The sequence below is a fragment of the Bombina bombina genome, chromosome 6 (assembly GCF_027579735.1).
Source record: "Bombina bombina isolate aBomBom1 chromosome 6, aBomBom1.pri, whole genome shotgun sequence".
Lineage (NCBI taxonomy): Eukaryota > Metazoa > Chordata > Amphibia > Anura > Bombinatoridae > Bombina > Bombina bombina.
In genome coordinates this window covers 493,872,797-493,892,717 of record NC_069504.1, presented here as the reverse complement: position 1 = coordinate 493,892,717, position 19,921 = coordinate 493,872,797, and the positions used below count along the sequence as shown (strand labels likewise).

General features: G+C 37.5%; 1 protein-coding gene across 1 annotated transcript in view; it reads left to right on the top strand.

The window, feature by feature from the left end:
- RORA (RAR related orphan receptor A) overlaps positions 1-19,921 on the top strand; it is a 106,185-nt gene that overhangs the window by 43,857 nt on the left and 42,407 nt on the right. The window contains exons 2-6 of the mRNA XM_053717351.1: positions 4,041-4,126; positions 8,657-8,798; positions 8,954-9,349; positions 14,689-14,810; positions 19,569-19,701. Coding sequence (XP_053573326.1) covers positions 4,041-4,126; positions 8,657-8,798; positions 8,954-9,349; positions 14,689-14,810; positions 19,569-19,701 — 879 coding nt within the window. The remainder of the gene's footprint in view (positions 1-4,040; positions 4,127-8,656; positions 8,799-8,953; positions 9,350-14,688; positions 14,811-19,568; positions 19,702-19,921) is intronic.

The following is a 19,921-nucleotide window of genomic DNA, read 5'->3' as shown; positions in this document are numbered from 1 at the left end:
GATGACACATTATTATTTTATAACACTCCTCTCTTGTAGCTCCGTTTTGACTGTGTAAGCACTTTTTTTAGTTTGGATTTTCTTCAAGTTACTTTCCCATTTGCTGCTTTTCTTTGCAATTCCTTACATTCAAAATTGATTTTATCATATACAGTATTCATGGTCGCCACCTCCCATAACTTTTCCCCATAACTAAATACTAAATACTTTTCTAGGTGACCAAGACACTCAGTTAGAATTCCCCCTCCCCTGCATTTGGGAAATATAACACCTTACATTCGCCTAGATTTAGAGTTCTGCATTAGCCGTCAAAGCAGCGTTAAGGGGTCCTAACGCTGCTATTGGCCGCCCGCTGGTATTTAGAGTCAGCCAGGTAAAGGTGTACCGCTCACTTTCAAGCCGTGACTTTTCCATACCGCAGATCCCCTTACGCCAATTGCGTAACCTTTCTTTTCAATTGGATCTTCTTAACGCTGGTATTTAGAGTCTTGGCTGAAGTGAGCGTTACACCTCTACCGACAAGACTCCTACCGCCCATGGAAAGGCTGTAGTTAAGAGCTTTATGGGCTAACGCCGGTATATAAAGCTCTTAACTACAGTGCTCTAAAGTACACTAACACCCATAAACTACCTATGTACCCCTAAACTGAGGTCCCCCCACATCGCCTCCACTATAATAAATATTTTTAACCCCTAATCTGCTGACCGCACATCGCCGCCACCTACATTATCCCTATGAACCCCTAATCTGCTGCCCCTAACATCGCTGACACCTACATAATATTTATTAACCCCTAATCTGCCCCCCCCAACGTCGCCGATACCTTACCTACAATTATTAACCCCTAATCTGCCGACCGGACCTCGCCGCTACTATAATAAATGTATTAACCCCTAAACCGCCGCACTCCCGCCTCGCAAACACTATAATAAATAGTATTAACCCCTAATCTGCCCTCCCTAACATCGTCGCCACCTAACTTCAAGTATTAACCCCTAATCTGCTGAACGGACCTCGCCGCTACTATAATAAATGTATTAACCCCTAAAGCTAAGTCTAACCCTAACACCCCTCTAAGTTAAATATAATTTTAATCTAACAAAATAAATGAAATCTTATTAACTAAAGTATTCCTATTTAAAACTAAATACTTACCTGTAAAATAAACCCTAATATAGCTACACTATAACGAATAATTATATTGTAGCTATTTTAGGATTTATATTTATTTTACAGGCAACTTTGTATTTATTTTAACTAGGTACAATAGCTATTAAATAGTTATTTACTATTTAATAGCTACCTAGTTAAAATAATTACAAAATTACCTGTAATTTATTGATAGTGTAGTGTTAGGTTTAATTGTAACTTAGGTTAGGATTTATTTTACAGGTAATTTTGTAATATAATTATTCGTTATATTGTAGCTATATTAGGGTTTATTTTACAGGTAAGTATTTAGTTTTAAATAGGAATACTTTAGTTAATAAGATTTAATTTATTTCGTTAGATTAAAATTATATTTAATTTAGGGGGGTGTTAGGGTTAGGGTTAGACTTAGCTTTAGGAGTTAATACATTTATTATAGTGGCGGCGAGGTCCGTTCGGCAGATTAGGGGTTAATACTTGAAGTTAGGTGGCGGCGATGTTAGGGAGGGCAGATTAGGGGTTAATACTATTTATTATAGTGTTTGCGAGGCGGGAGTGCGGCGGTTTAGGGGTTAATACATTTATTATAGTGGTGGCGAGGTCCGGTCGGCAGATTAGGGGTTAATAATTGTAGGTAAGGTAGCGGCGACGTTGGGGTGGGCAGATTAGGGGTTAATAAATATTATGTAGGTGTCGGCGATGTTAGGGGCAGCAGATTAAGGGTTCATAGGGATAATGTAGGTGGCGGCGGTGTCCGGAGCGGCAGATTAGGGGTTAATAGTGTAATGCAGGTGTCAGCGATAACGGGGTCGGCAGATTAGGGGTTAATAAGTGTAATATTAGGGGTGTTTAGACTCGGGGTACATGTTAGGGTGTTAGGTGCAGACTTAGAGAGTGTTTCCCCATAGGAAACAATGGGGCTGCGTTGGGAGCTTAACGCTGCTTTTTTGCAGGTGTTTTTTTCATACCAAACTGCCCCATTGTTTCCTATGGGGAAATCGTGCACGAGCACGTTTTGCCAGCTTACCACTACCGTAAGGAACGCTGGTATTGAGGGTTGAAGTGGCGGTAAATTCAGCTCAACCCACCCTTTTTGGAGCCTAACGCAGCCCTTCAGACAACTCTAAATACCAGCGTTGTTTGGAAGCAGTGGTAGGAAAAAAAGCTGCGTTAGCTACGCGGGTCTTTACTGACAAAACTCTAAATCTAGCCGATTGTGTTGACTCCAAAATTCTCTTTGATTGTCATTCACTTAAAAATTATTTATCAACAAAACCTAGAAAATGACCTAATTTTTTATATTATTGATACCATTTACCTGTTCATCTTACCATTCCCCAGTCCATTTAAAGGTACAATCCATAACCATTGCATACTAAAAGGGAAATTAAGGGCTAAATTGCGTGTGGAGCGATAACAGCTACGAGCAAGTGATAAGCGTTTTTTTGCGGATGTTTTTTTTGTTCGTATTACAAGATGTAAGTAAACGCAATCGCTAGGGCGCAATTGAAGTTAGCAGATTAGCACAATCTCAGAGCTCTGGTTAACTGTTTCGTGAAACAAAAATGTGTCACAAAACTCATCAAAAATACATTACAAAGTACAGTTACACTCATAATAACACCATCTAACAAAGATTATTCAAAAATATTGCACAAAAAGCATACATACATATACATTTCTATGTTGCAGGGTCATAGGATATGTACCCGGTCCGGCCTGAGAGTGCTGACCCCACCCGTGTTTTGCATATATATATATTGTACCAAAAACCATCATATATATGTAGAAATATGTATTTATGAATAAATAGAAAATTTTCTGCTATGTGAAGAACATTGGAATGTGAAATATTCATATTTTCATGTCAGGTTAGCGCACTTAAGAATATGCGATTGGGTTTGTGCGTGAGTAGGGTGTTAGGTTCTTTTTCCACTTTTTTGCTCCATTGACTTCTATGAGGGAATACGTTCTCACATGCACATACAAAAAAAGTTCTGATTTTTCTGCACGTCCGGTTACCGTGCAAGCAAAAACAGTTTACTTTTAACTTGTAATAAGAGTGCAACATAACGGGCACAAAAAGTTTACTTCTAGTACAGTTAACACTTCACCTGTAATTTGGCCATAAATAAATGCTAGATAGAATGATGCATTTAAAGAAAATATTAGTCTGAGAATAAAATGTAGATGTATTTTTTAAAGTTTCATTAGTTGTTTAAATATTGGCAAAATTAATGTAAAGTTTTAGTGTCTAGAAAACAATGGGAGCTGCCATGTTGTAACTTAGGTTACCTTCTCTGCTGTGGCCAATTAGGGACAGTTATAAATTGGCTGTGTGGAATATAACAGTGTGCAATTCTATTTCTAACAGGAATTGAAAAGCTCATGATTTCAGAATGGAATTCCATGAAAAGGGGACAAAATAAATAATTACAGTATATTGCAGAGTTTTTTTCATATATATGATTAATCATTTTATATTAACATCTCAAATAGTTTAATGTCCCTTTACACCACTCTTAGATGGTTAGCTCACATGAGTATAATCCTGACAGTATCAATTTGTTTGTATTGACTAAATTAAAAAATGAATTTATTTACACAGATAACGATGATGCTAATAGTAATGATAATGTTTTTCTTCATTAAGGGCACACTAGCATAAAAGCAGAGAAGTAATTTGGTACACACATGCATGTGTTTAATTATCTCTGTCTCTCTGCAATAATACATATTCAAGAACATCTGATAAGTCTAATTTATTTTAATTGCCTAAAAGGCTTAAGATAATGAGGTGATATAGTTTCTATCCTTACAATTGGACTGAGGACTAGAATAGTCTTAAAAGTGCTGATAGTTAACTCTGTGCTATCTTCTCGTTCTACAGCTCAAATTGAAATAATACCGTGCAAAATCTGCGGAGACAAATCTTCAGGAATACATTATGGGGTCATCACCTGTGAAGGCTGTAAGGTATGATATAGTGCTAATACATTTGTATCTGTATATACATTCACCTACAGCAATGTTTTGTCCCTAGAAATCTCTGTTGCTGATTTAGAAATAAAATTATGACCAGTGAGAATGGTATTAGAAAAAGTATGTGCATTCCTCTAACTGATAAAATCACCTTTCTTAATGTTGTTCTCGTACTCTTTTTCTCTATCTCTCTCTCTCTCTCTTTTCTCTCTCTGTCTTTTCTCTCTCTTTTTCTCTATCTCTCTCTTTCTTTCTATCTCTTTCTCTCTCGTCATTCCCCCGTTTTTCTTGCTGTCTCTCAAACTAACTTCCCCAATATTTGTCCATTCCTTTCTAAATTATTTTCCTTCACCCCTCTCTCTTGCTCTCTATTTCTGTTCCACATCTCTTCTCACCATGTGTATCTTCTCACTATCTTTCCTCTCTCTTGCCGCACCCCCACTGTTAGTCTTCTTTTCATTTTCCTCACTGCCTTTTACTCCTGTTTACACCTGACACTTTCACTTTTTTAACTTGCACTCTCTTTTTAAACTCTCTATGTATCTTTCCTCTCACCGCTGCCTCCTGTCTTTCCATTCATTTGTCTCATTCCTTTGGTTTTTCCCTCTTGTTCTTCAGTATGTGTATACCCCTTACTCTAAGCTCTCACCTAATATTACCTACACCTCTTTTACAAGATCCAACACACCTATAATAGTTCATATTTGTGGTTATGAAATATTGGCAGTAGTTCCCTTCTACAGCAAGAAACTACAAGCTCATAAGTTATTTATTCTGGTATTCCTGATTATAGCACATGTATAAATTATAGAAAAGTTGAAAGATTGTTCTAGTATATGGATTAATTACAGTCACAGCGATGATAGTGTTAATACCCATCCAGAATTCTCATATTTTCATCTCTGCTTAGATTTCTCTGCTAACCGCTGGGGATAAGATTAGTCCTTGTGGTTGGAAGAGGTAAAGAAACCCGTCAGAAAAAGTCCTATGTTTTAATTGCCGGCTCTATTTGAAAGATTAATGAGCCAGAGGATTCTGCCGCAGCCAGCCATAAATCACTGAGCTTTCAGAGAGTCTCCTTGTCACCAGTCTGAGCAGAGAGTTCTCAGCATGGCCGCTTCTAGAGAGGCCTGGCAGCTGGTAGCTGCTTTGCTGTAATTAAACAGCCAATGAGCAGCTAATTAAGACATATGTGTATACAGGAATGGAAGTGGTTATGGTAATGAACTGTAGGATTTCATTCATTAGATATGAATTGTCAGAAGAAAGCTGAGAGGCCATACTTAGCCTTCTCTCCTGGTTCTCTCCTGGTTGTTGGTGTAATACACATTGAGAAAAAAAGGTGTTTGGTGGAGAAAAGCAGGGCCGCCACTAGAAATTTTGGGGCCCTTGACTTAACCATTGATCAGCCCCCCCTTTGACATGTGCAATTTTTGATCAAGTGACTAAAACGTATATGCACTTTATTCTTAAGTGTCTAAACTTGAAAATGTTGTAAAGGTAGTAACATACAGACACACAGACACACTCATACACTGAAACACACACACACACTCACACATAAGGATTCACATATAGACACTCTAGCAGACACACAAAGAAACACACTCAGACACAGACACCCAAACAGACACTCAGCACTTGTTTACATTGAGCTGACAAGTAATGAGGTAAACTACAGTTTTGTAAAAAAAGGAGATTTAGAAAACAAAATATGGAGTTCTGATTATCTTTTTGTAAAGGAAGATGCCAACTAAATGATGACAACAGCATGTAGTGGCTGAAAGGAAGGGCCCTGAACTGCCTAAACAATAATTTAAAGGTTAAATGGTAGATTGATTGGCAACTTCCGGAAAGGTCTCATTAGTCACAAAGTCTGTAGAAAGATGTGAATAATCAGTAGTAAGGTCAAAATGTCCTAAAGGAACAGACAATGGACACACACACATACAAACTCAAACTTGCACATACACCCAAGGAAACACCAACAGAGACAGCCTCAGAAAACACACAAAGACATACACACACACACACAGAGACACCCACAGAAAATACACAAAGACATACACACACAGAGAAACAACTACATACAACACAGAAAGACATACATACACACCCCCTCACTGAGACATCCACAGAAAACACACAAATACATTACACACACCCTCACAAAGACAACCACAGAAAACACACACCATCACAGAGACATCCACAGAAAACACAGACATACACACCCACCCTCACAGAGGCATCCAGAGAAAATATACAAAGACAAACATACACACACCCACACAGAGACACCCATAGAAAAAGCTCAAAGACATACGCACACACCCTCACAGACATCCACAGAAAATGCACAAAGACATACACCCACCCTCACAGAGAGACCCACAGAAAAAAATACATACACACTCATAGAGACACAAACCCAAGCACAAAGACATAAACACAGACACCCACAGAAACATTCACAGGAGGAAACATTTATGCAACTTGCATCCCCTAAATCAACAATGTGTGACATGCATGATAAAAAATTGCAGAAATTAAGAGATCACTTTTTAAAGAATCATATTTGTAAATGTGCAAACAAAAATAATTCTGTGAATTCAAAATTGTACATTAATGATCTGGGTAGATGGCTAGATGAAGAAAAGTACTTTATAAAGGTTGACATATGTTTGTTTGATTTTTCCCCATTTTCCCCAACCAAGAGCACCACTTCAAATATAGTGTACAAATGTTCCCATCTGTCAGCTGTACTTATGGATTTTGAAAATGCTGTACTCTATATGGTCTTGGTGGAACCATAAGCTGTGGTACTCATACCATTAGATCTGGTTAAATGCAGGATTTAGGCTTGTTGGTATGTATTTAAAAATTATGTCAGCTGTAGTGTAAACTGAACAGTTTTAAGTTAACCTGTCTCATTTCAAACACTGAGCAAACTTAGTCTGAGAGTATAACATGCTATGCAGATGTAAAAATCTTAGATAAAATGCCTCCTTGCATCTGGAAAGCCCTTGCATAAAGGGGCAGTAAACTGGAATGTAATATATATATGTATATATATATATATATATATATATATATATATATATATATATATATATATATATATATATAAATGCATATCTGCCAAAAGGGCACCTACATTTGTGTTTTGAAGAGGAAACATTTCTGCATGGTTTTAAATATAGAATTTCTACAGCATTGTCAAATAATCATAAATACACTGCTGCTAAAAAAAATATGTTTTTATGGACCCCTGGCCCCACCATGCAACTACTAACACACTTAAGTTACAATCCGAAATTGCACAAAGAAATAAAAAGCATTTGCTAAGTAAGTCCTACCTCCTCTGCAAATGAAAGTGATCTGCAGTCTGACTCAGGCACACACTGTACAAACAAAGTGCCAAGTCTGTCTCACACTGTGCATAGTGGTTTAGTGCACACTCAGAAATCCTCTCAAATGCTAATACTTTACTCCTTGTAATAACATTTCCCATGCTCAATTAGCACTCTGCTGTAGCACCCCTGTCACCCCCTGATGGAGGCCCTGGAGAAAAGTGAGGATTTCCTAGTCTCCATTTCTAAGAATGAGGCAGGGTCTAGTTCAGCTAACTCAATTATTCCCTTAGCAGATGCATCCTTAAATCAGGGTATGTTGTAGCCCTTAAGACTGTAGTCATGCACCCATGTACAATGAGATAAAGCTATAGCTATTCTGTACTATGTGTTTATAAGGCCTGATGCTACCCTTATCCTTTCTATATATGTTTACAGTCTGGTACCTACAGGTTCATTTTGAGATGTTTCTAGTGTTTAGTATCAACTTGTTCACTTATCTATGTGTTTAAAGGGTGTGAACTCATCTAATTGTTTATGAAATGCATTTAGGGTGTGGCATCTGTTTGTTCTTTTCCCAGTGTTTTGTGTGAGTCCTCATTATTAGGTTCTGTTTCTGATGAGTTCCTTTAGTCACTTTGTTGTTTTCATGAGGTGTTAATAGGTTCTGGTATCACTTTCACATTGTACACATCTGTATACGATTATGTCACCTGGTTCTGTTCCCAGTGTGTTTATGGGGTTTGATATATTCTAGTTGTCTTCCAATGTGTTTACAGAGTCAAGCTCTCTTTAAGTGAACTTTATAAAATCTGATTATTATGTGGTTCCCTTAGATTATATAAAACTACCTAGTACTCTTCCAGATATGGTCTGATATATAGTAAGTTAGCAATGATGTTTCCAGTCTAAAAGCACTTTATCAAAATGATACCTGTAGCTTTAGTAAAGCACCTAGTATTAAGAAATATGTGACCATTGCTAGGAAACTTCCTTTTTGTACAGTTTATTTTAATATCAAGAAATACCTTCTACTTGAGATAAACTAGTTTAATTATTCAAGGCAAATTTACATAGAGGTTTGCAGTCCCTGCCTTGTATTTATTGTAGTACCTTATGCTCTTCTTGATCATTTCTAATGTCTTTTGTAATTATTTCTTAATATGTATAGGGTTTCTTCCGACGGAGCCAGCAAAGCAATGCTACATACTCATGCCCACGACAGAAGAACTGTTTGATTGACAGAACGAGCAGGAACCGATGTCAGCACTGCAGACTACAGAAATGCCTCTCTGTAGGAATGTCACGGGATGGTAAGGACAGCTGACCTAACTGTAAACCGTTCATATATTGGCTTGTTCCTTATAGAGCAGGATTTCTAGTGGTTATAGCGGTTATGGCAAATATGTTTGGTTTTTTAATCGTTGGTGTAACACACTTTGTGACCCTAACCTCTTCTCTTACACAGCTGTAAAGTTTGGTCGGATGTCAAAAAAGCAGCGGGACAGTCTATATGCGGAGGTGCAAAAACATCGCATGCAGCAGCAACGAGACCACCAGCAGCAACCAGGAGAAGCTGAACCACTGACACCTGTGGGATATGGCCTGACCCCAAATGGTCTTACTGAGCTGCGGGATGATTTGGGGACTTACATGGAAGGGCACTCACCAGAGGAAGGAAAATCTGAGTCAGCAGTCAGCAGCTTCTACTTGGACATTCAACCATCTCCAGACCAGTCTGGATTAGATGTTAATGGCATCAAACCAGAGCCTCTGTGTGATTACACGCCTGCATCATCCTTCTTCCCATATTGTTCCTTCACCAACGGAGAGACTTCCCCAACCGTTTCTATGGCAGAACTTGGTGAGTTTGGACAGTCTAAAGGGTTCATCAGTGAGGTGTGGATTTTCCTATGGATGAGGTTTTCATATGTTATAATAAGTCCTTAATGATACTAGTCAGATACATTTGAGGATTTATTTGGTGAATGCCTGAGTGATCCAAATTTATACTATTTACATCAATTGATTGCAATACTTATTTTTACTTGAGTAACTGTTCTTAAAATGATACTTTCAGGCTGATATATTAATTTCTCTTATTATGGGTTGTTTTCCTGAATGTTCAAATTCTAAATCTTCTTTAATAAATTATATATAAAATGTGACCATCAACTAACAATCATGTCTTAAATTAAAAGCTACATACTGTAGTCTGTCTGTGTATGGCATCTTGCTCTGTTCTGGAGTAGGTTTTAAATCGTCACTACAGGGAGTGCAGAATTATTAGGCAAATGAGTATTTTGACCACATCATCCACTTTATGCATGTTGTCTTGCTCCAAGCTGTATAGGCTCGAAAGCCTACTACCAATTAAGCATATTAGGTGATGTGCATCTCTGTAATGAGAAGGGGTGTGGTCTAATGACATCAACACCCTATATCAGGTGTGCATAATTATTAGGCAACTTCCTTTCTTTTGGCAAAATGGGTCAAAAGAAGGACTTGACAGGCTCAGAAAAGTAAAAAATAGTGAGATATCTTGCAGAGGGATGCAGCACTCTTAAAATTGCAAAGCTTCTGAAGCGTGATCATCGAACAATCAAGCGTTTCATTCAAAATAGTCAACAGGGTCGCAAGAAGCGTGTGGAAAAACTAAGGCGCAAAATAACTGCCCATGAACTGAGAAAAGTCAAGCGTGCAGCTGCCAAGATGCCACTTGCCACCAGTTTGGCCATATTTCAGAGCTGCAACATCACTGGAGTGCCCAAAAGCACAAGGTGTGCAATACTCAGAGACATGGCCAAGGTAAGAAAGGCTGAAAGACGACCACCACTGAACAAGACACACAAGCTGAAACGTCAAGACTGGGCCAAGAAATATCTCAAGACTGATTTTTCTAAGGTTTTATGGACTGATGAAATGAGAGTGAGTCTTGATGGGCCAGATGGATGGGCCCGTGGCTGGATTGGTAAAGGGCAGAGAGCTCCAGTCCGACTCAGACGCCAGCAAGGTGGAGGTGGAGTACTGGTTTGGGCTGGTATCATCAAAGATGAGCTTGTGGGGCCTTTTCGGGTTGAGGATGGAGTCAAGCTCAACTCCCAGTCCTACTGCCAGTTTCTGGAAGACACCTTCTTCAAGCAGTGGTACAGGAAGAAGTCTGCATCCTTCAAGAAAAACATGATTTTCATGCAGGACAATGCTCCATCACACGCGTCCAAGTACTCCACAGCGTGGCTGGCAAGAAAGGGTATAAAAGAAGAAAATCTAATGACATGGCCTCCTTGTTCACCTGATCTGAACCCCATTGAGAACCTGTGGTCCATCATCAAATGTGAGATTTACAAGGAGGGAAAACAGTACACCTCTCTGAACAGTGTCTGGGAGGCTGTGGTTGCTGCTGCACGCAATGTTGATGGTGAACAGATCAAAACACTGACAGAATCCATGGATGGCAGGCTTTTGAGTGTCCTTGCAAAGAAAGGTGGCTATATTGGTCACTGATTTGTTTTTGAATGTCAGAAATGTATATTTGTGAATGTTGAGATGTTATATTGGTTTCACTGGTAAAAATAAATAATTGAAATGGGTATATATTTGTTTTTTGTTAAGTTGCCTAATAATTATGCACAGTAATAGTCACCTGCACACACAGATATCCCCCTAAAATAGCTATAACTAAAAACAAACTAAAAACTACTTCCAAAACTATTCAGCTTTGATATTAATGAGTTTTTTGGGTTCATTGAGAACATGGTTGTTGTTCAATAATAAAATTAATCCTCAAAAATACAACTTGCCTAATAATTCTGCACTCCCTGTATATAAAATGGTCATGAGTTTCATAATTTTGTAAAACACATTCTGTGGTTTGCTCTGTATTGCACTGAACCCTAGTGGGGAGAATGTATATCTCAGGAAGAAATAATTAATTTTATTTGTAGTATTTAAACACATTTCTTTTCCAGCACCTTAACATAAAAAGTTTGTATTTGAAAAACAAGTGATCTAAAATCTAAGTTACCTCCTTTCAGCACAAGCAAGTGCGTGCCAGCATTGACAATCCCTAAGCACATGGTGGCGGCTTGGTTTTTTAAACCAAGTTTTCTGCACACAGAATGCATCTCTCAATTGACTGTACAAAATAAATCTGTTTTGTTTAACTAAGGGAGAGTGGGAGCTGTCTGTACTTCAAGATGCTTCAGATCACTATTTTTAAATCAAATAATTTTTGATGTAATTTGAATGCATCCTGTGTCTCTTTAATATTGGAAGATAGGATGTAAATGGAAGCTCTTGTAGACAGAGTGGATAGTATTAGAAGATGTATGGGATATATTTCTGGTATCTTCAAGATAAATCTGGTGGGGTACTGGGTCAGGGAATCCTCCCAGATGCTCTGAAGTAGATAAGTGGTTGTACAATTTATTTTTTCTGTCTTATTAGGGCTGGTGGTAAAATATCAAACATGTTTTCTTGAAAAAGTGAATGAGGATTACCTGAAACAGCTTTATTTTCACAGTCTTTAAATTGTGTTTATCTCAAACCTCTCTTTTCCTCTTTTCTTTCTCTCTCTTTCATGCAGTCTTTCTTTCATATCTCACACAAACATCCAATCTCATATATCACACACACTATTATACACACACACACATATACACACACCCATACATTTACACATACACACACTCATACATACACACAAATTCATACATTTCTGCACACACACTCATACATACACACAAATTCATACATTTCTGCACACACACTCATACATACACACAAATTCATACATTTCTGCACACACACTCATACATACATACATACGCACACACACTCAAACATACATACAGGGAGTGCAGAATTTAAGTTGTATTTTTGAGGATTAATTTTATTATTGAACAACAACCATGTTCTCAATGAACCCAAAAAACTCATTAATATCAAAGCTGAATAGTTTTGGAAGTAGTTTTTAGTTTGTTTTTAGTTATAGCTATTTTAGGGGGATATCTGTGTGTGCAGGTGACTATTACTGTGCATAATTATTAGGCAACTTAACAAAAAACAAATATATACCCATTTCAATTATTTATTTTTACCAGTGAAACCAATATAACATCTCAACATTCACAAATATACATTTCTGACATTCAAAAACAAAACAAAAACAAATCAGTGACCAATATAGCCACCTTTCTTTGCAAGGACACTCAAAAGCCTGCCATCCATGGATTCTGTCAGTGTTTTGATCTGTTCACCATCAACATTGCGTGCAGCAGCAACCACAGCCTCCCAGACACTGTTCAGAGAGGTGTACTGTTTTCCCTCCTTGTAAATCTCACATTTGATGATGGACCACAGGTTCTCAATGGGGTTCAGATCAGGTGAACAAGGAGGCCATGTCATTAGATTTTCTTCTTTTATACCCTTTCTTGCCAGCCACGCTGTGGAGTACTTGGACGCGTGTGATGGAGCATTGTCCTGCATGAAAATCATGTTTTTCTTGAAGGATGCAGACTTCTTCCTGTACCACTGCTTGAAGAAGGTGTCTTCCAGAAACTGGCAGTAGGACTGGGAGTTGAGCTTGACTCCATCCTCAACCCGAAAAGGCCCCACAAGCTCATCTTTGATGATACCAGCCCAAACCAGTACTCCACCTCCACCTTGCTGGCGTCTGAGTCGGACTGGAGCTCTCTGCCCTTTACCAATCCAGCCACGGGCCCATCCATCTGGCCCATCAAGACTCACTCTCATTTCATCAGTCCATAAAACCTTAGAAAAATCATTCTTGAGATATTTCTTGGCCCAGTCTTGACGTTTCAGCTTGTGTGTCTTGTTCAGTGGTGGTCGTCTTTCAGCCTTTTTTACCTTGGCCATGTCTCTGAGTATTGCACACCTTGTGCTTTTGGGCACTCCAGTGATGTTGCAGCTCTGAAATATGGCCAAACTGGTGGCAAGTGGCATCTTGGCAGCTGCACGCTTGACTTTTCTCAGTTCATGGGCAGTTATTTTGCGCCTTGGTTTTTCCACACGCTTCTTGCGACCCTGTTGACTATTTTGAATGAAACGCTTGATTGTTCGATGATCACGCTTCAGAAGCTTTGCAATTTTAAGAGTGCTGCATCCTTCTGCAAGATATCTCACTATTTTTTACTTTTCTGAGCCTGTCAAGTCCTTCTTTTGACCCATTTTGCCAAAGGAAAGGAAGTTTCCTAATAATTATGCACACCTGATATAGGGTGTTGATGTCATTAGACCACACCCCTTCTCATTACAGAGATGCACATCACCTAATATGCTTAATTGGTAGTAGGCTTTCGAGCCTATACAGCTTGGAGTAAGACAACATGCATAAAGAGGATGATGTGGTCAAAATACTCATTTGCCTAATAATTCTGCACTCCCTGTAGGCACACACACTCATACATTCTCACACACACACACACACACACACACATTCACATGCACACTCATACATACACACAAATTTATGCTTTACCAAACACACACTAATATATATATATATATATATATATATATATATATATATATATATATATATATATATATATATATACACATGCACACACATTCATACATATTCACACACAGACTCATACACATATATACATTCACACATTCACACACACATACAAAGACACATATATACACACACACACACTCACTCATATATACACACATACATTCACACACACACTTATACATAACATACTCATACACATTTTGTCACTCTCCTTGCTATGTCTCTCTTGTTGCCACGTCTGTCTCTCTTTCCTTACTTTTTTATTTTCTTTCTCAACCAAAATTGCTTTCTCCTTATGTCTCACTTTATACTGTCCTCTCTCTCTCTCTCTCTCTCTCTCTCTCTCTTTCTCTCTCACTCACTCACACACACACAGTGTCACTCTTCTAACTTTTTTTTTTCTTTCTCTCTTTTTTCTTTCTAACTTTCTTTTTTTCTTTCTTTTTCTTTCTCTCTCTTTTTCTTTCTTTCTCTCTTTCACTCTTTCTTTTTCTCCCAACACTTCTCTCTCTCCCTGCTTCTCGGGCACACACTTTCTTGTTTGCCTTTTTGCTCTCCCTTTTGTTCTGTCAAACTCTTTTATTTACTCTTTCCCCTTTCTATCACTATCTGTCTCATGCAAACTATATCTTACTTTCTCATCTCTTCTCTCTCTCCAGAACATCTTGCACAAAACATCTCCAAGTCCCACATGGAGACCTGCCAGTATTTGCGCGAGGAGCTCCAGCAGATTACGTGGCAGACCTTCCTCCAGGAAGAGATTGAGAGTTACCAGAGCAAGGTATTGGTAACAGGCAGATACAATGTGTCAGCAGCCTGGCACAGGAGAGGGGATCAGCTTTGTTTTGCACTGAGCCAGGCTATTTATCTGCTTTGTAACCCTTTATTGCTGTGAAACTGCTATTGCCTTTTTAACAGGTTAAGATGCATTTATTTGATGTTAAATAGTGCAGTTTTACTGATCTCATCCTGAGCCATTTCAATACATAGAAGTGCATTTGCAGCATAATGATCTCTATGGAATATTTTAATTTTGCGTATATTATTACTTGTTTTCTTACTGTGTTTTGTCTTACTAATGTACAAGAGCTGTTACTATCCTCTTTAGATTGTAAGTCATGCTCCATGTTATGGGTGTTGCCATCTCTAACAGTATCACTTTCATTTTGTAAAGCACTAAAGACTAAAAACAACACGTTAAAATAGATGACGCGGTGTAGAGATTAATAAAACAATATACCGTATGAGCTGTCATTTAGACTAGGCCTCTTGTTACTTGGCAGCATTGGCTTTTGTCTCTGTCAAGCCTTATCAGTTTTCTCTTTATGTCTCATACCTTCTCTTTTTTATCCTCAATTTCCTGAGATGACTTGTGCTTGTATTCTATTGAAACTGTATCTGGTGTATCTGGAAGGCTCATAGTCAACTTGTTTGCTGTTCTGAAACGCTTGAAGCTTTATTCCTTGGCACTTCTCAAGAAACCTGCTCTGTAGACTACAAAAGCAGGCGATTTGATATTACTAGGTTTCACTTTATACTAGAATACTCTAATATATTCTCATTCTATAGTAGTTATGTAAACCCCAGGGTTAGATAGAGAGATAGATAAGAGATACAGATAGATATATAGATATAGATAGATCAAGTTAGATAGAGATAAAATGTATATTTAAAAAATCACCTCTTTAAATGGACATGAAACCCAAAATCTTTCTTTAATAATTCAGACAAGTTTAAACAACTTTCCAATTTATTACTGGTAGCTTGCTGAACACATGAGCTGAACCAATGACAATTGTTATATATGTGCAGATCATCAGCTCCCAGTAGTGCAATCCTGCTCATGAACCTACCTAGATATGCTTTTCAACAAAATATACCAAGAGAATGAATTGAAATTAGGACATAGAAGTAAACCAGAAAGTTGTTAAAAATTGTATGCTCTAGATGAATCATACAATAAAAATCCCCCATGCTACCAGTGGAATAAAAGGAGTGAAATGTTATGTGTTAAAGTGACAGTAAGCACAAGACATTTCTGTTGTGCTGTTATAGAATAACATATCAGCTAAGTCTAAACATTTTAAAAACAAATTAACATAATTTTTACTGCAATTGTTTTTAGTAACCAAACTCCACCTACCATTTGCCTTATTTGGAGGAGCCCAACTGGGCTTTAGTTGGCAGTCAACAAGGCTATAGTCACAGTCACATTGTTAGTATAAAGTGCAATAGTTTGCAGACAACAAGGCTAAAGTCACAGTCACATTGTTAGTATAAAGTGCAATAGTTTGCAGACAACAAGGCTAAAGTCACAGTCACATTGTTAGTATAAAGTGCAATAGTTTGCAGACAACAAGGCTATAGTCACAGTCACATTGTTAGTATAAAGTGCAATAGTTTGCAGACAACAAGGCTAAAGTCACAGTCACATTGTTAGTATAAAGTGCAATAGTTTGCAGACAACAAGGCTAAAGTCACAGTCACATTGTTAGTATAAAGTGCAATAGTTTGCAGACAACAAGGCTATAGTCACAGTCACATTGTTAGTATAAAGTGCAATAGTTTGCAGTTGTGATCAGTTAGAGCCAATTAGAGAAATAAATGTAGCAGAGTTAGCCTTGAGCATTCAGCAGAGTGCTTTTTAAGTTCTGAGAATTAGAGAATCCCTAATTTTCAGAGCTAATTACATAAAAAGGGGAAAAATAAAAGAACTAACGACTAGATTACGAGTTTTGCGGTAAGAGGGGTGCGTTGCTAACTTGCACTTTATTGTCACTGCTCATTTTCCTACACCGCTGGTGTTACAGGTTTTTATAAACCCGGTGTTATTAGGCAAGAAGTAAGCGTAGAGCAAAATTGTGCTCCATTCCGCACTCCAATACCAGCGCTACTTAAGTCAGCGGTGAGCTGGTTGTACGTGCTCGTGCATGATTTCCCCATAGACATCAATGGGGAGAGCCGGCTGAGAAAAAGTCTAACACCTGCAAAAAAGCAGCGTTTAGCTCAGTAACGCAGCCCCATTGATTCCTATGGGGAAACACATTTTATGTTTACACCTAACACCCTAACATGAACCCTGAGTCTAAACACCCCTAATCTTACACTTATTAACCCCTAATCTGCCGCTCCTGACATCGCCGACACCTACATTATATTTATTAACCCCTAATCTGCCGCTCTGGACATCACCGCCACTATAATAAACATATTAACCCCTAAACCGCAGCACTCCCGCCTTGCAAACACTAGTTAAGTATTATTAACCCCTAATCTGCAGCCCCTAACATCGCCGCCACCTACCTACATTTATTAACCCCTAATCTGCCGCCCCCAACGTCGCCACCACTATACTAAATTTATTACACCCTAAATAATTAAATATAATTAAAATAAATCTAAATCAAACCTACAATTAATAACTAAATAATTCCTATTTAAAAATAAATACTTACCTGTAAAATAAACCCTAAGCTAGCTACTATATAACTAATAGTTACATTGTAGCTAGCTTAGAGTTTATTTTTATTTTACAGGCAAGTTTGTATTTATTTTAACTAGATAGAATAGTTAATAAATAGTTATTAGAGGAATATGGCTGCACCTCACTGACGAGGCCCACAGAAGGCCGAAACGATCGTTTGGGGTTGCCTTTTCCTTGTTCAGAGGAGAATTGCCTGGTATTTTGGGGCTGGACTGACCTTGTCGGCGGGATCAGACTGATATACTACAGGAAAGTTTTCCTCTGTGAAAAGCACAATTGGTCAGATAGAAGCTACTACCAGGTGGCAACGGGCCATAGAACAAGCTATTGATGCTGCTGTTCGTTCCTGGCAGACTGCTTCTCTTTCTGTTTTGCCTATTTACTAACTACCTAGTTAAAATAAATGCAAATGTAACTGTAATATAAACCTAACCTAAGTTACACTAACACCTAACATTACACTACAATTAAATAAATTACCTAAATTAAATACAATTAACTAAATTCAATACAATTAACTAAATTACAAAAAAAACAAAGCACTAAATTACAGAAAATAAAAAACAAAATACAAGATATTTAAACTAATTACCCCTAATCTAATAGCCCTTTCAAAAAATAAAAAAGCCCCCCCCCCAAATAAAAAAACCCTAGCCTAAACGAAACTACCAATAGCCCTTAAAAGGGCCTTTTGCGGGGCATTGCCCCAAAGAAATCGGCTCTTTTACCTGAAAAAAAATACAAACAACCCCCAACAGTAAAACCCACCACCCACACAACCAACCCCCAAATAAAACCCTAACTAAAGAAACCTAAGCTCCCCATTGCCCTGAAAAGGGCATTTGGATGGGCATTGCGCTTAAAAGGCATTAAAAAAACCCATTACAAAGTATATTTACACATAATAATACTATCTAATAAAAATTATTAAAAAAAGTTTTATAAGGACTCAAAGATATAATGTTTCAGGTGTTAGAAAAAAAAAGGCAAGCAATATAGCTGCTGATTGGTGGCTACATATATACACAGATTGTCATTGGCTCATACATGTGTCCAGTTAGAAACCAGTAGTGCATTTCTGCTCCTTTAACAAATGATACCAAGAAAATTAAACAAATTTGATAATAGAAGTAAACTGGAAAGTTGGTTAAAATTTTATGTTATTTTCATGTCCCTTCAACGTTCAAGCTGGAGCGTTAATTAGTGCTGCACTTGTAATCTGCAAAATGTGAAGAAAGCTGAGCAGGCTGTCTCCAAAACCAGCTATATATCATGAGTAGGGACGGGCGAATGTTTCACAACATTCAAAAAATTAAACAAAATTTTTAATGTTTGTAGAAGATTCTAACATTCGTTTAATGTAATAGTATTTCGAAATTTTTTCTTTTAATGTAAATATTTGATTTGAATTATGCAATATTTGAATTGATATATTTGTAATAATATTTCTAATGCTTTCTTTAAATGTAATATTCGACTTATGCAATATTCGAAATAGAAACATTGATATATTTGTATCTATTGTGGATCAATTTACTAAATTCCTTACTAGATGAACTATTGAACTTCTGAATAGTCTTTATTAAATCCAATGTTACATTTAAAATTTCGAATGTGGACATTCGATCTAATTATGAACATTTTAAAATTGAAAGTGACATTTGAAAACTGTAAATAACATTTGATTATAGAATTTTTAAGAATATTCGTTCTTATCAACATTCGATTATGTAAATCTAATTTCTACAATAACATTCATTCTAACATTCGAATTTGAATATAAACACATTCGCCCAATCCCTAACCATGAGCTGTTGAAGGGATATGTAAATGCTTGTGTCGTATCAAGCTGATTGGTGGCTGCACATATATGCCTCTTGGGTTTCATGTCCATTGCACATTGCATATGGATTATGTTTTTAAAGTAATGTATTACTCATATCTGAATACTATAAATCAATAAATTACTTATGTTTATAATTCCATTAAACCCCACTCTGGTTATTAGTAAAACAGCACTTGCTAACCCTTTTCGTTCTTGCTTTTTCCATGCAGCAGAGGGAGGTAATGTGGCAGCTCTGCGCTGTGAAGGTAACAGAGGCCATTCAGTATGTGGTGGAATTTGCAAAACGGATAGATGGATTTATGGAGCTCTGTCAGAATGACCAGATAGTATTGCTGAAAGCAGGTACAAACATCTACACTTATAACTTATATAGTGACAAGTGACATCCAAACTGAAGTGCACACACAGTAATGATTATCTAGCTTATATACATGTGCGCTCACCCTCAGACTAAATACACAGTAATGATTATCTAGCTTATATACATGTGCGCTCACCCTCAGACTAAATACACAGTAATGATTATCTAGCTTATATACATGTGCGCTCACCCTCAGACTAA